Here is a 15,929-nt window from a genome sequence, read left to right as displayed (position 1 = left end):
AGAAGCTGAAGAGTTTTTTCTTCTCACAATGACACTCACTTTTGGCACTGTTTCCTGTTTTGGCTGAGATTAAAGAAATATGTCAACATGGTCAATCCATTACTCAAAATATATCTAATCTGGCCACTTGATATTTTTCTTAGTTTTTTTACTCTTTTATCACATAAAAAGTTAGGCACCTTGGTCAAGCCATTTGTCCATGTTATCGCCTGAAAAAATTAGGTGCCATGTGTCACTTGAAAAAAAAAATCAGGCACCATGTAAGTTGTTGCTTGAAAATATCAGGCGTCATGTGTCGCCAAAAAATATATAAAATGGTTGTACTGTCCTTGTAAAATGGTGAGATTTCAGAAATGGCCAGCAATTTGCCAAAATCCTTGATCAAAATTTAGAGTTTTGGTTTTTTTAGGATACTTATATGTTTTTGTGTAACTCTCTTTGTCCATCGAGAAAACCCTAATTGTGTGTTATCCTCCAACTCTATGTAATTCTTGGGTGATTTTGTGCAAATGTCGGCATGTCTGCACAACTATCGTGTGAATTTCTTAAGTGATTTTAATCACATTCGTAGGTTTACAACATATTTTTTAGTACGTCATGAGGTTTGCATGCAAATGCCAGGAAGTTCACATTATATTTGTGCGAACGTCGAGAGGTTCACAACATATTTATGTGAGCGTCAAGAGGTCTTGCAAAGAAGACAAATGTCTTAAAAGTTAGAAAACTGAATTTTAGGCATGGGAAGGATGACATTTTCTATTTGTGCCATTTTATAAGAACAGTAGGGTTATTTTTTGAAAAACAAAACAAGCATCCATGTAAATTATTGCTTGAAAAATCACGTCATATAAATTGTAATAAAAAATTTAACTTGTCTAAGTTGTTGCCTTAAAAAACTGGGCACCATGTAAGTATGGCCAGAAAAAATGAGGCACTATGTAAGTTGTCTCATAGAAAAATCAGACACCTCTCCTAAAAAAAATCAGGCGCCATGATTTCGATCAAACAAAATGATAAAACTTCAGTAAAACAACAAAATGACTGTTGTAGTTTTTAGTTTGTTGTCAGTTATCGTATTAATAATAAAAATTGGTGCTAGTTACGTGAAAGATCATCTTGTTTTTTTAATATATATGGAGAAAAATTGCCTCTCTCACTGGGTTCATTGGCATCAAATCCTGTGGCATTAGACATACAACAGTGACTTTTGAACTCGCATAAACTTGGTGGCATTCATGAGGGGACCTACGAGATGAGCCTAGAACTTGTGGGCAAGAGTTCTATTTAGCAAATGGACAGTGAAACATAAGTGCTGGGCAAGGGTTCCATTTAGCAGATGGACAATGAAACATTTACCAAGTCCATCACTAGTTGTTGCTATGGTTGTTCTACTATGTTTATCACTTTTCATTGACTTAAATGGATCACATGAACCCTGCCAACTATCTATATTTTTGCCTAGGATAGCATTTGCTACATTCATGGATAAGGAACCCCTTAGTTGGAACTTATCTGGGAAGATTATTTTGCAATTTTAAACGTTTTGTCACAGTGATATAAATATAATAACATTAAAAAAATGCCCACCGATATCAGCTAGAAATTGGAGAATTGTAGTTGGGGTGTAGTTAAAGAATCAAAATGTGTGTATGCGTGTGCATGTTTTTTTTTTAAGAATTGTATTATTTAGAAAATGACTGTATATCTATTGACCTTATATCTAGCAATTTAAAAAAATCTCCGCATATCCAAAATCATCGATGTCCGGTTTTTTTAGAACATTTTTTCCCTTCACACATGAAAACCTATTGAGGTTCGTGTGATATATAGGAACATTGTAAGAAGTTTGAAACATTTCAATAAAAAAGAGATTCGACAAATATTTGTAAATACAATACGACATTCACAAATACAATACGACATTCGCGAATATAACATGTGAATCTTACATAAGTAAATACTTATCAAGGAGCTCCAAAAATGTGTATGAAAATATCAGTTGTGAATGTCCTTAACTTTTGCATACTCATAAGACCTCCACAAATATAGTATGATCGTCTTGAACCTTCTTTTTTTGAATCTCTTTTATGTTTCAAACTTCTTACAATGTTTCTATATATCGCGCGAACCTTAAGAGGTTCACACTATTCATGACAATCTAGAGTGGGGTTAAAAGGGCAATTGAATCTAGATTGCCATGAATAGTGCAAGCACCCAAGATTGCACCCCACATTGCCGAGTTGGGCTCAAATGGTGTGTTACGCATCAGATTTATTGATTCTTCAAGCTGTGCGTATTGGTCTAAAAGACTGGTCATGATAGCACAATGCTTTGGCTGTGGCTCTAAGCCGTAATCCTCGATCATGGGATTGTAGAAATATGAACCTTTGTCCATCAAGGCTCTATAGTTGCATGTTAGAAGAACGCTAGAGAAGGTATTGTGGTTTGGAGTCAAATTAGTCCAAGATATTCTTGTGAGTAAGTGAATGAATGTATGAATATATGGATGTAAATACACATCAAAGTGTGTGAAACTATGGACATTTGTACATCTGAGTTGCAAACCTCAAGTTATTCACAATCGAGGACAACATTATCAATTGGATGACATTTGCATATATAAATGTGTGAACCTCACAATATTCATAATTGATGACAACCTTATCGATTTGACGATATTCACACATCTGAATGTGCGAACCTAAGGACATTCACAACTAAGGACTTAACCATATCAATTGGATGACATTCACACATCAAAGTGTTTGAACCTTAAAAAAATTGCACATTAGAGTATGCGAAAGTCATTTTTTAACATACTGGAGATTTACATACAATCAACACATATTTGTGAACTTGAAACCATATTTGCAGATGTGAACATGTATTTACAAATGTCCATTTTCAAGAGTTTCGAAGGTTGAGATGTTGACATCACATATTTATGAACTACAACATGTATTTGCGAATGTCAAATTTCAACTTTAAGTTATTATATGCTTAAAATAAATCTTCATAAAAATAACATATAATGGGTCCTTACATCTGCAAATATGTGACACTAACATGCGTAAAGGTTGTGACATTCACATCACATATTTGCGGCCATAGGCTTGTATTTGTTGATGCACTCCTTTTGCAAACTATCACCTATATTTGTGAATATAAGCTTCTATTTGCATATATACTTTTTTTTTGCGAACTATGACCTATATTTGTGAATATAGACTTTTATTTGCAGATGTCCTCATTTTGCAAACTATGACCTATAATTGTGATCATAGGCTTCTATTTGTGGATGCACTTTTTTTTGTGAACTATGACCTATATTTGAGAATATAGATTTATATTTATGAAAGTCTCCTATTTGCTAAATATGATTTATACTTACGAGCATAGGCAATATAGGCATCTATTTGTGGATGTCCTCCATTTGTGAACTCTGACCTATATACTTGTCAATGTATAACTTTATATAACCTATGATTGTGTAACCAATGCATGACTTTATAATCAATGTAAATATTACATAAAGATAACAATAAATAGTAAAAGTGCATAACTTTATAATTAAAGTAATTTAAAAAAAAACATTTGATTATAATATTGTTTTAACAACGATTCATAAAATCTCATATTTTCTTCATACTAATTTCTCATAAAAGTCCTTCGACACCTCCACCTATGCTTTCTTTTGTTTACCATCTTTTGCCTTCAGTTGGGCTTTCTATCATTTTTTTTTTCTTAATTTTCTCGTATTTTTTGACAATACACTTCTTGCACTTTAATGCATTAGTTTGAAAATTTTATTATTACTAAATAACTAATTAGCTTATATCCTAATAACACAATAAAGCATGACATATAAATAAGTACCTACATGAAATTGAGTTTCGTGTTTCTGCTCAAGTATAAGATATACATAAGAATAATTATTCTACAATCAATCTTGTAACAATAATATACTAAGTCAACTACGTGAATTTTCTACGAAAACAAATTTGAGAAACTGACGATCTATATAAAATTCATGTTTATAGCAATTAACAATATTTTATATTTTTCTACTTGACACGAGTTATAACCAATAAGTTAGTGATCATGTTATATGCTAAGAAAAACCTTGAAGAGTTCATTGTTAAGAGAGAATTACAGCTATTGAAATAAAAATAACAAAAGTATGCATTAACTCTTTACATTCAAATATTGAAAGCATGAAAAATGAAAAGCATGAACCATTCACAACAAAACAAGAGTAGTTATATAGGTTTTACATAAATGTTATACTTTGTAACATAATATATGGCCATAGTGATGAAATTGAAAATAGATAATATTTATTGATTTTTTTTGTATAAGGGGCTATATGAATACGCATGAAGATATTTAAGATTAGGTATACAAAACTATATTCAATAAATTTAATGATCAAGGACAAACAATGCACTAAATACATATTTTTTTATAGTGCAAAGTTCATTACCACATCATATAAACAACAACATGAAAATATGTGCATGTCAAATTAAGAAAAAAAGAAAAGAAATAAAGACTCACATGAAAATGAAATCAGACAAACAAAACATCTAAAGATAACTTAAGAATTATTCAATTCATTGACAAAATGACTAATTCATGCCAAAAAATAAAAAAATAACTTGTTCAGCTGTTAAAGATGTACTTACCACAATATCCCACCATTAATGATGTCTTAAACACTAAAAGAGTAGCTAATGAAGTGCCAAAGTGTGAATAAGAGCAAGCAACAATGCCGAAGAATTTTGCAAAAAAATAAAAAATGTTACAGGGGAAAACATTGGGGACTACAGGTAAGAGACCATGAAAAACCTTAGTTTATGTGAAAATAACCATAAAACACGAACCATCCCTTTTGGAGACTTGATCTAACTGTGGACCAAAAATCATATCCAATAAGAATCATCGTCATTGACCTTATAGTCTCTAACAGGAATGTCAACTGTTCAGATTTAAGCCATATATCCTACTGAATATGAATCCATTTAATCGGATTAGGTATACAAAACTGAATCAGCTTTGGGTTAGGTATACGGAATCCAAAGAGTATCTGAAATCGGTTGCTTATAAATATGTATCCGATTAACTGTTTGATATAGTAGGACTTTAGGAATCGTATCATCCAGTATCAGCTTCTCTTTATAACCCGAATCCAACTTGGAATCTAACGAGGCAATATCCGATGGAGCAGGTTCAATAATACCTACATCCAAACCAAATCCGACCCATATACACCTACCAACACACACACATATATATATATATATATATATATATATATATATATATATATATATATAGAGAGAGAGAGAGAGAGAGAGAGAGTAAAACCTTGTCGAGAATCAGGTCACTTAAAGGCTCACTCCCTGGGATCTAAAGCACAGCTAGGGTCATCAACATCTAAGCCCTTACATGACCCATCACCCACACACCTAGTGGGAATCGAACCTGGGACGAAGGGGTCAACTTATTACACCTACCAACCTTTTACAGCAAATTCTTTTGATTTCCAGCATTATTCCGACCTATGTACACCTACCAACAATTTTTTTAACAACAATTTTTTTAACAACGTTAATTGGCTCGCTCCCTGTGATCTAAACCTGAGGTGGGGTCATTGACATCTAAGCTCTTACAAAACCCACCAGTTTAAGGCACCCGCATACCCAGTGAGAATCGAACTTGGACCAAGGGGTCGACATCTTACTCATACCAACCTTTTACAGTGAATTATTTTGCTTTCCAACACACACACACACATATATATATACTAAAATTGTTAGCTGCTCACTAAAAGTCTTTTTGTGCAAAAAAATGCTGAGACCATCATGCTGCACAATGGAAGCTCATCCCGAGTGACCTAAGTTGGAGCACTAACGAGTGAGCAGCTATATATATATATAAAATAATGGGCTCTCTCTCTTTGGAGCTAAACCTCAGGTGACGTCACCGACATCCATGCTCTTAAGGAGCCCACCAGTTATAAAGCACCAGTGCACCGGGTGGGAATCGAACTTTGGACAAAGGGGTCAGAATTCTTACACTCTAGCGAATTATTTTGCATTCTAGCATTATTCTATCCGAAAAAACGCGGTTGATATATACATGCCCACCCAAGGGTCAAGTCTCGACCCGCCGTGATCATTTGTAGAGAAAGTAGGCGAAGGATTTTTAGAGAATTCGTTAAGTTTAAAACGTGGCTACAGAAGGTTCAGTCGCTTATTATTCAAACTCAACAGCATGTCACTCTAATTTAACATTCTAAGATACGGAAGAAAGAAGAGCGAAGACGCCGGTATGGTGGGCGACGACAAGGAAGGAGTAGGACCATTACCACCACGCAACCAACAACTCCAACATTCTCCGAGTCCGGCAAACCCTAGCCCTAAGCCCCTTCTTTCCCTCCGCGGATTTCTCCCCTCTCTTCCCCTAAATCCGCTTCTCCCCTTCCCCCATTCCCCGCGGTTCCCGTCCCCTCTGTCCTTCTCCGAGAATGGCCTCCTCGGAGATCGAGGTCGTCTCCGAGAGCCGCAGCCACAAGGACTCCTCCCAAACCAACGGGAACTCCGATCCCAATCCCGAGAACGGCGTCGCCGATGTCTACTCGGCGTCCGCCTACGGCCACCTCACGAAGGTGCGGAGGTTCGTCGAGGAAGACGGGTCCTGCCTGAAGCGGTCCGACGGTAATGGCTACCACGCCTTGCAGTGGGCCGCGCTGAACAATTTCACGGACGTCGTGCAGTACATAATCGAGGTACGCGGTTCATTCCCGGCGGAATCGTCCTCGAATTTCGTCGAGTGGGGCTGTGAATTCCTTTGGATATTGAATTTTGGTTGCGTGGATGTTGCATAGCATGGCGGCGATGTCAATGCTGCGGACAACAGCAGGCAGACGGCGTTGCATTGGGCGGCTGTTAGGGGTTCGACTTCGGCGGCCGTCGTTCTTTTGCAGAGCGGGGCGCATTTGGGGGCCGCTGACGTCAATGGTTACCGGGTGAGATTAAGTCTTTTGTTTTGATTCAGATGCGTCCTGTTTGTGATTATTCTTGCTTGTTTTTGTTACTTAGAGCTAATTCTTGAAACGATCGTGATTTTTTTTTTGTTCTTTTTGATAAAGATTTTGAGTTTTTCTTTCACTAGTGCTAAAATTAGCTTATGGGCAATGCATTCCCTGGGCTGTAATGCTGGCCAAATAGTAGAGTTGCAATGTTGTATTTTGGATTTGATCCCAACTTACCATCCTAAATATCGAACGTGGTTGGTTGTACAAGTGAAATGAGAACTTGTAAGAAACATCAGGACATATCAGCTTGTATGGAATTAAAAAAATACATTGAAGTTATGTAGAAATATAAAGAAAAAACATCATTAAATCTGATAAAATAGTGTTATGTTCGAAATAGATGGAACTTTTGAAAAATATCATGATCCTTTCAGGATTATACTGGTTTCTAAAGCTCTCGTTATAGAATCACGATTGATTGCCCTTTTGAACCCAAAGCTCAGGTGATGCAGTTGTGCTGCATGTTGGTAGGTGATTCTTCGGCCAGTTATTGGCTTATATTTTGACTTTGCCGATCATGCATTTGGCTCATATAGCTCAAAAAAACTCTGTCTACTCTAATTAAAGACAAACACTTGAGTCCTGTGGAAATGTTTGTGGTGGTAACCTGTTCCAGTGTATGCCATTTTAAGAATCAACAGAAGAAATATCTAGGGTTGATATAAGGAAAATTATTTACAACTTAAGGAGAACAGGATAAGTCAAAAGAACCAGCAAGACACTCCTTTGGAGCATGAAAATAATGAAGAAGGGGAGAAGAGAAAAATGGAAGAAAAGTACAAACATGACCCTAATCCTTCAAAGTTATGGGACACACTTTCTTTTCATTAAATATCATAGAAGCTTCTTACAGCTAATTGCAAATAACAAAATCATAATGGCTAAGTCCATCTATGAGTACAACTATATGGAGAAATAATCAACCATCATGTCTGGCTCTCAACATGTAGATCATACTTGAACAGACAAGCTCCTGCAGATTTGCATAACCTTTGTTGAGGATGTTTCCCACGTGATTTTCTCTCTACCAACATATTTATTTTTATTTTCCATTTTTTGAACTTCAAAAGTTTTTTCCCCTCAAAAAAGGGTAGGCAGTTTATATGTGCTTTGACTTTATTCAGAATTAGAACTAGCTGCAAGTCTGTTGGATTTACGGAAATGCTGTGTATCAACATGTTGGCCTACATAAGACAGTTGACAAACTACATATCATTATATTTCAAAAAATTTCCAGAAAACTAATGGTATTTAGCTTCAGTGTGATGTCCACCACACTTTTATGTTTCTTACTTCCCTAAGATGTCAAATCATTTTCTCTCCTTAGTTGCTCAAATAAATAAATGAATAAATTTTGTTTAAATCCAATCCGCATCCTATGACAATGATGCATTCAATTTCTAGATTTATTTGTGATGATGAACCAGCCTTTGGGAGATCCCCTCATTTATGTACCTAATAGTTCTTTTTAGTGCTTCTGTTATGAAGGACTAGTGGAGAACCACATGCCTTGTTTCACCGCATAAACAATATATGGTGTAGAAAGCATCACATGACGAACCGTGATTTCTGTGCTTGGAAAAGAAGAATCACATGTTGAACAGTGCTTTTTGTGCTTGGAGAAGTTGTTATTCATGGGTATTTGTGTGCATGGCGTGTGGAGAAGAGAGAGGCTGGGGAGGGTTTATGTAAGGACCCCAAACTGACCCTAAAAAAATGCAGATTTTTTTTTCGAATAAATAAATTTAAAACATTTGCGAAAAATATCCCAGGGACCAGGGGCATATTTGAGATTTAGTATACACAACCCAACCATCATTTCAGTCATTGAATAAATCAAATCATGAACTGAAATTTAATTTAATTTAATTAAATCGGTCCCATTTAGGGTTCACATGGTTCCAAAAACAAAAACTCTCAAACATCGTCAGACCCAGACCACTATCATAACCCTTGCTCCTTCTAGCAAGTTGGTCCCTCCATCATTATGCCTTAGTACCTGAAAAAGATTTTTTAAAAAACGGGTAAGAATCAAAGTTCTCGTACAAGACCCTCTCGAAATCTAACAATAAGAAAAATTAGCATAGATTAAATAAAACATAAGTTTAAGAGGGCTCAACAAACATCACACATTTAAAACATACTTGCAATTTAAGCAGTTCAATTCAAACCATCAACAATTTCATGCTAAATTAAACATTTAGGGATACATGAATTAATGCAACATGCATGAATAACTTTTTAAGTTTAATTATTAATATTGTTTTTGCATGCATGTTCCTATTTAATGCACATAATTTAATTTTCACTTTCTTAAAGCCCGTGAATACTAAAAAATGGGTCAAATTCCCGAAGTTTAAGGCAGTTTATAGTGGTAGCTTAACATACAATTTATATTTTAATTATTGGGTTCTGCACATTGCTGATCGACCGACGTCAGGAATTATCATCACCAATCGAAACATTAGGAATCATCCCCTAATGCCGGTACGATAAGTAAATCAACATTCATTGATGCAACTTTCTTGGTATACCAATAATTGCAGCTGAGTCCAACAACGCCACCCCAGTCAAAGTGGCGGAAGTTCCCTATAACCGTGGCTGGAAACACGAACTACACATTGGGTTCTTGGGGCAAACAATGCACACAGTGTTTAGTATCCTCACGGTATCCCATGATCGCCATCCAAGGTTTCCACCATTTCAGAGTGACACCAAAGAAGAAATTTATTACACTGTTTGGTCTCTTTTATCAATCTTACTTAATTAATAGTTATGCACATCATCATGTAATAACATATTCAGGCCCTTGTCCTATTGATTCAACAATGTAATTAATTCAAAAACAATACGAAAAATCATTTTGCAATGCATTTACAGTTTGTTATCTCATGAGCAATACATGCTCTTGGCCTCCAAAGGCCCATCAGTGGTTCACACATAACCAATATACAAGTTAATAAGATCTAAATGACATTGCAAATTTCAATGAACAAAAATCACACATAGACATTCAAATTTTGTGTTCACGATACAACACATCATTTTACATTCACAACAAATAAATGAATACACACTGAGCCAAGCATATCAGTTTTACCATGCCATCCGAAAATACAAAACTTTTATAACCATTCAGATTCAACATTTATTTTCCTCAGATTGACTAACTATCCAAGGCAGATCAGTTTTAACACTTTCTTATAGGAATCAAAGTTTTAGGCAACTGTCAATTCAGATTCGAACTTGATTTCTAAATAGATTTCTTTTACATGCTAGAAATAAGATTTTATGGCATACCAGAAATCAGATTTTTCTAACATCTCAAACTTGCTTCTAGAATCAGATTTAACTAAATAAGATTTTCAACATTTTCAAAACCTCTTTAAAAAAAATCTGATTTCTAAATTATTTAACAAAACGGTTTACTCGGGTTGGAGAAAGCAAATTTCATATATAAAACTGTAATCAGATTTCTAAAGCATGACAGTCAGCACACTAAAATTGGATTAACACCATAATAAACACATAACTGAATTTGTATACTAATCATGGCTAAATCATTTTATGTATAGGAACATAGGTAATGTACGGATAATCAGATCATTAGTCAAGAAATTGGAACACCAAAAACTTGAGAAAACATTAACTGCAACCCTGAATATATATATATATATATATATATATATATATATATATATATATATATATACATGCTGATCGACATATATATACTGGCTGATACTAGATTCTGTCTTGAATCTGTCGCCTCAAGAATCGGTCTTGAATCCACAAGATCGATTCTTGGTTTCAATTCAAGAATCTACTTTTCTTGTTCGAGATCAATCCGAACAAATTTTCGGTTCAGGCTCACCTGAAACCTCCCAACTGTTCCAAGGTCCAGTCCAGCCCAAGCCCTCAAACTGGTTCGGATGTTAATCCAAAAGAACACCCAACACACACAAGTTCCACCGATTCCACGTATATATATTTTTTCAATCTGAATCACATAGAAAAGAAATGCAGAGCCTTGCCAATATTCAACACAGATAGTTTTCAGCCCAAAGAAAATCTGAGATTTATAACCAAGAAAGAAAAACACAGGTGCCAATTTACCCAAAAACGTGAATCTGATCTTTTGCCCTGTTTACTAAATAACTCACCTTGGATCAGTCTCAACAGCCAACCCTATTCCAATTAGGTTTAATGTTTTTTTGAACAAAAGAAACAGTCATAATCAGCTTCACGACCAGGTCTGTACATATCTAAATCAAAACACGATTTCAGAGGTTATAAATTCAGTTCTATCGTGAAACAGAAAAAAATGGAATATATATATATATACACACACACACAGTTCAATCCCAGACATACGATTCTTCAGAACTAAGCTATCGTACAGAATTTATATTCAGCCTAAATCTGATCCAAAACACAGATTTCGAAAAGAACTGGGTTTACGGAAAACAATACAGATTCCGATCTACAATCTGCCTAAAAACATGTATAAACATAGGAAACCAGATTTTTATTTCCAACACTAAACCCATGCCTGAATCAACCTACTCTAAATCCCACCAAGCTGGACTGAAAATCCTGTACCTTGCTTGTAGCTGCGAAAAAAAAAAGTTGGAGAAGAAGAGGGCGTTAAAGAGGAGAGCACGCTGCAGCCTGCAGCTCTTTTACCTCTCTCTATGTTCTCTCTCTCTCTCTCTCACCCACGGTTCAGCCTTGTCCCCCTTCCACCTAAATGAAAATAGAAAGGCGTCTATTTCCAGGAAATAGAAGTCTTCCTATTTTAAAACTTCTTATATATATATACATATATGTATATATTTATCACTTTAAATTTCAAAAATAAAGATAAACTTTATCTTAGCCTAAACGGGTTATGGATCTTGGCAATGGGTCCAAGATCCGTATTATAATTAGATTATGGATCTTGACATAGGATCCAAGATCCATATTCTAATTAGATTATGGATCTTGGCATCAGTTCCAAGATCCATGTCACAAATGGATCATGGATCTTGGCAATGGTTCTAAGATCCATATCAAGATTCACATCATGTCAGCCACTATATACCCATTATATATATATATTATTTAGATTTAGTTAGTAAAAATATATTTATTTCATAAAATTTACATTTATTAAAATTTTAAAATTAGGCAAAATTTGCGAGATATTACAGTTTGGAATTAGGAGTCAAGCTCGAAGTGGAATAGCTTCCTTGGTGCCTGTGAAACAATGATTTTTCTACTTCACTTATTTGCGAAAACTTTATCTTTTTAATGTATTTATTGTTGGATTTATTTTTTCATATGTTTCTCTGTAAAATTGATCTTATGTCAGCACTCAGCATATTGATACTTTCTGCATAATGGCCTATTCTTTGAGCATTGTCTCCATTCAGTACCTGCTTTAGGTTCAATTTGTCCCATTTCCTTTTTCATCTGAGAGTCACTCTAATTTTAGTTTTGTATACTTGAAAATGCTTTTACACCTCGAATGGCTTATGATATTTATTTTTAATATCTCTGAGTTCACTGAGAATCTCGGGTCCTTAACTTTGTTTCAGTAGAGTGTTCATGATCATTAGTTTCATTATATATCTGTATATGTCAGCTTGCTAATGCTACATGTATATAAGTTGTAACATTTTTTCTACTTTTGGATCAGACAGTTCATGTTGCAGCTCAGTATGGACAAACGGCTTTCTTGTACCACATTATCACAAAATATGGTGCAGAGTTTGATACACCTGATAACAGTGGGAGGAGTCCACTGCATTGGTATGCCATAGTTCTCCTTGTGTATCGTTATATTTTTTTTCTTTTGAAGAAAGAAAGAAAGATATTAAAAAAGAAAGGAATCCCTGTCTATCTTTTTACATATCTTTTGAAAGAAAGATGTTAACTTTGCATATTATTGTCTGTTTTGTTTCCCCTTCTTAAATCCAAAGAATTTTGAATCTGATTCATTTTGTCATTCTTACCTTGATGTCCATCCCTTGATGCAATATCATGCTTCATCAAAGGTTAGTGTTGTTCATCTTTTGTCTACGAGGAATTATCTTCATGGTCTAGGATAAGCAACAATTACTTGAGCTTGGCACCTATTGTTAAATTATGTGTGTGTGTGTGTGTGTATATATATATATATATATATATATATATATTCTGTTTTTCTGTTTCATGTAAACTCAAATACCCAACAAGGGTATTTCAGTCATTTCACCCATGTATAGGTGTCAGCCTATTAGAGGCTTGTGTCTCTTTTTCTTTTTATTTTATTTTCTTTTTGTACTTTGTAACTGTTGGGGCAGCCCAAATAGAAGTTGGGCTGCTTAATATGACCGTTGGGGGGCTAGCCCAATGTCTAGTTGTTCTGCCCCTTTACCTCTCTATTGTATTATAAATAGGGGATGAATCCCCTTGTATTCTCAATAATTTTCTAAGCATTTCTTAATGAAAGTCTATATTTTTTTACATTGTGTTGTGTGTGCCCATAGTGGCTATTGTGTATGCCCATAGTGGCCAATTGTGTATGTGTGTTATGTTCTTGAGATTGTTCTCACTTTGTATTATCTCTTGGTGAATTAGTGCTTGTGCACTCCTTATGTATTTGTGTTGATCCTTATTGGGATCTCTTTTGTGTTTTCGCTTGTTTCATTACATGGTATCAGAGCCAAAAGCTCTTGGGATTGTGTAACTCTTCTCCAAAAGTTCATGATTGCAAAGGAAGGTCCATCTACAAGCATAATCTCTCTCGATCAAAATGGGTGAAAAAGAATCTATGACGGTAATTGCTTTCAAACTAAATGATTCCAACTATTTGATGTGGGCTGCCACTATGGAGCACCATATTAAGGGAAAAAAAATATGAGGGTATGTAAGTGGTACCGCATGTGAACCACAACTCGTACTCACAAAAAAGGATAGTGACTAAGTGAAGATTCTCAGTGACCAAAAAAGAGAGGTTGCACTCAAAGGACACTACATCAATGTGGAAGATTGGGAAGTCGAAAATGCCAAAATTCTTTCTTGGTTTCTTAATAGCATGAACCTCAAGATTGCGGTAGGCATAGTCAAATTTTAAAAGGCAAATGCTGCTTGGCTATTTCTTAAGCGCTAAGTCACACAGACTCGACTGTCGACGGACCCGCGTCGACACGCCCCGACATGGGTGCGGACACGGGGCATACACGATCAACGAAGAGTCAGACTCGGTTAACCCATCAGGGCCGAATCCGTCCACATTTTGGACTCGGTCAACTTTGACTGAGTTTATTTTTGTCTATTTTTTTAGACTCGGGTCAGGTTCAAATATGGACCCGACCTAGATCCAAAACAGTCGAGGGGTCGGGGCCCGACCCTTAAGAGGCGCAGGGGGAGGGGAATACCTCCCCCCCCGAATTCTTTTTACAAAATTCGAGGGTTAGGGTCCTCTCTCATCCGAGCTCCGGCAGGCCATCGACGACCACCGCCGCCGCCGACCCTCCCTTTTCTCTCCCGTTTCCCGGCCACTCAGCGCCGACAACCCCTGACGTTCGACTCTCCCTCCCGCTCGTCGTATTTCAGCAGTTGATGCCAACACCCCCCGTGCGCCATCTCCCAACGTCGGCGACCCCTTTTTCCGGCCACCTCTTAGGTAATCTTTCTCTCTCTCTCTCTCCCTCTCGTTGTCTTCTTCTCCCTGTTTGCGCAGAGGAGGGGCCGAGCCCCTCCCTGCCATCCCGTTTTCGCAGCGGAGGGGCTGAGCTCCTCCCTGCTGCCCTGTTTCCATAGGGGAGGGGCTGAGCCCCTCCCTACCTCCCCGTTCCTTCTGTACGCAGGGGAGGGGGGAGGTCTCCCCTCTGTGTCTCTTCCCCTCCCCTCTTTGTCCTCTCCTTCATTGCCGGCAGCCAGGGCCTGCCGACCCTCCTTATTGCAAGATAGGCAGGGGCTCGACCCCCCCTTTCCTGCACCCTTTGCTCGCAGAGGAGGGGCTCGGCCCCTCCCTGCGCCTCTTTTTTTACAGAGGAGGGGCTCGACTCCTCCTCGTGTTCGACAAGGGGCTTCGCCTCCCCTTGCTGCTCGTTTGCCCAGCATGGCAGGGGCGATGCCTCTGCCACACGTGGGTCTTCGGTAGGGGCGATGCCATCTACCGATTGGGGTTTTTCAGCAGGGGCAATGCCCCTGCCCTTGAGCACCCTGTCATAGGCAGGCAGGGCAAGGCCCTGCCTCCTTGCATCTCATCTGATAGGGGCTTCTCCCCTGCCGCTCAGTTTTTCTAGCATTGACATGAGTGACGCCCCTGCTAGTCGCTCTCTCTCCTGCAGCGCAGGGCGCAAGGGGCCCCTGCCCCTTCTTACTTTTTCAATTTTGTGTTCAGTTTCACTTTTCTTTTCAATTTTCACTTTTTCAGATATAACGACGAGTTCTAGTAGCAGTGTCAATACAATCGGTTCAAGTTCTAACTCTAAATTAGAAGTTTCTCAACCACTTTAGAAGCTTGTGACAAAAGGGATAAAAGCTAGTGGTGGTGGTGGGAATCTGCAGTTTCTTTGTAATTTATGTAAGACTGCTTTCACGGGTTCTTATACGCCTGTGAAAGCTCATCTTTTGTGTTGAGAATAGGTGGTTTTAAGTAAAGTTATTTTATAGTAAGTGGTTTTAAGTAAAGATATTTTATAGTAAGATGCTATTTGTATTTTTGTTTTTATAATTGGGGCTTTATTGTAATTATGCTTTTAAGCCTCTCTCTATTTAACATAGAGAGAGGCCCTAATATCGATATGGAGTTCTGAGTTTTTCCTGTGCAGCCGTCTCTCTCTCTTTCTCTCTC

General features: G+C 37.0%; 1 protein-coding gene across 4 annotated transcripts in view; it reads left to right on the top strand.

Moving 5' to 3' along the window:
- Positions 1 to 6,321: 6,321 nt before the first annotated feature.
- Positions 6,322 to 15,929, top strand: part of LOC149835402 (Ankyrin repeat family protein with DHHC zinc finger domain-containing protein) — a 69,846-nt gene continuing 60,238 nt past the window's right edge. For 3 of the 4 annotated variants that reach the window (XR_016432318.1, XM_090008473.1, XM_090008474.1), the window contains exons 1-3: positions 6,331 to 6,790; positions 6,890 to 7,030; positions 12,783 to 12,895. Coding sequence is in view for 3 of the 4 variants with exons in the window: in XM_090008473.1 (XP_089864599.1) it covers positions 6,530 to 6,790; positions 6,890 to 7,030; positions 12,783 to 12,895 (515 nt within the window). In the remaining variant the exon portion in view is untranslated. Of the gene's footprint in view, positions 6,791 to 6,889; positions 7,031 to 12,782; positions 12,896 to 15,929 lie in introns of all 4 variants that reach the window. The other variant, XM_090008472.1, reaches the window with a different exon arrangement.

Source organism: Nuphar pumila, chromosome 6, assembly GCF_984573655.1.
Source record: "Nuphar pumila chromosome 6, dmNupPumi1.hap1.1, whole genome shotgun sequence".
Lineage (NCBI taxonomy): Eukaryota > Viridiplantae > Streptophyta > Magnoliopsida > Nymphaeales > Nymphaeaceae > Nuphar > Nuphar pumila.
The sequence above is the reverse complement of the archived record's forward strand: the minus strand, read 5'-3'. Positions and strand labels throughout refer to the sequence as shown.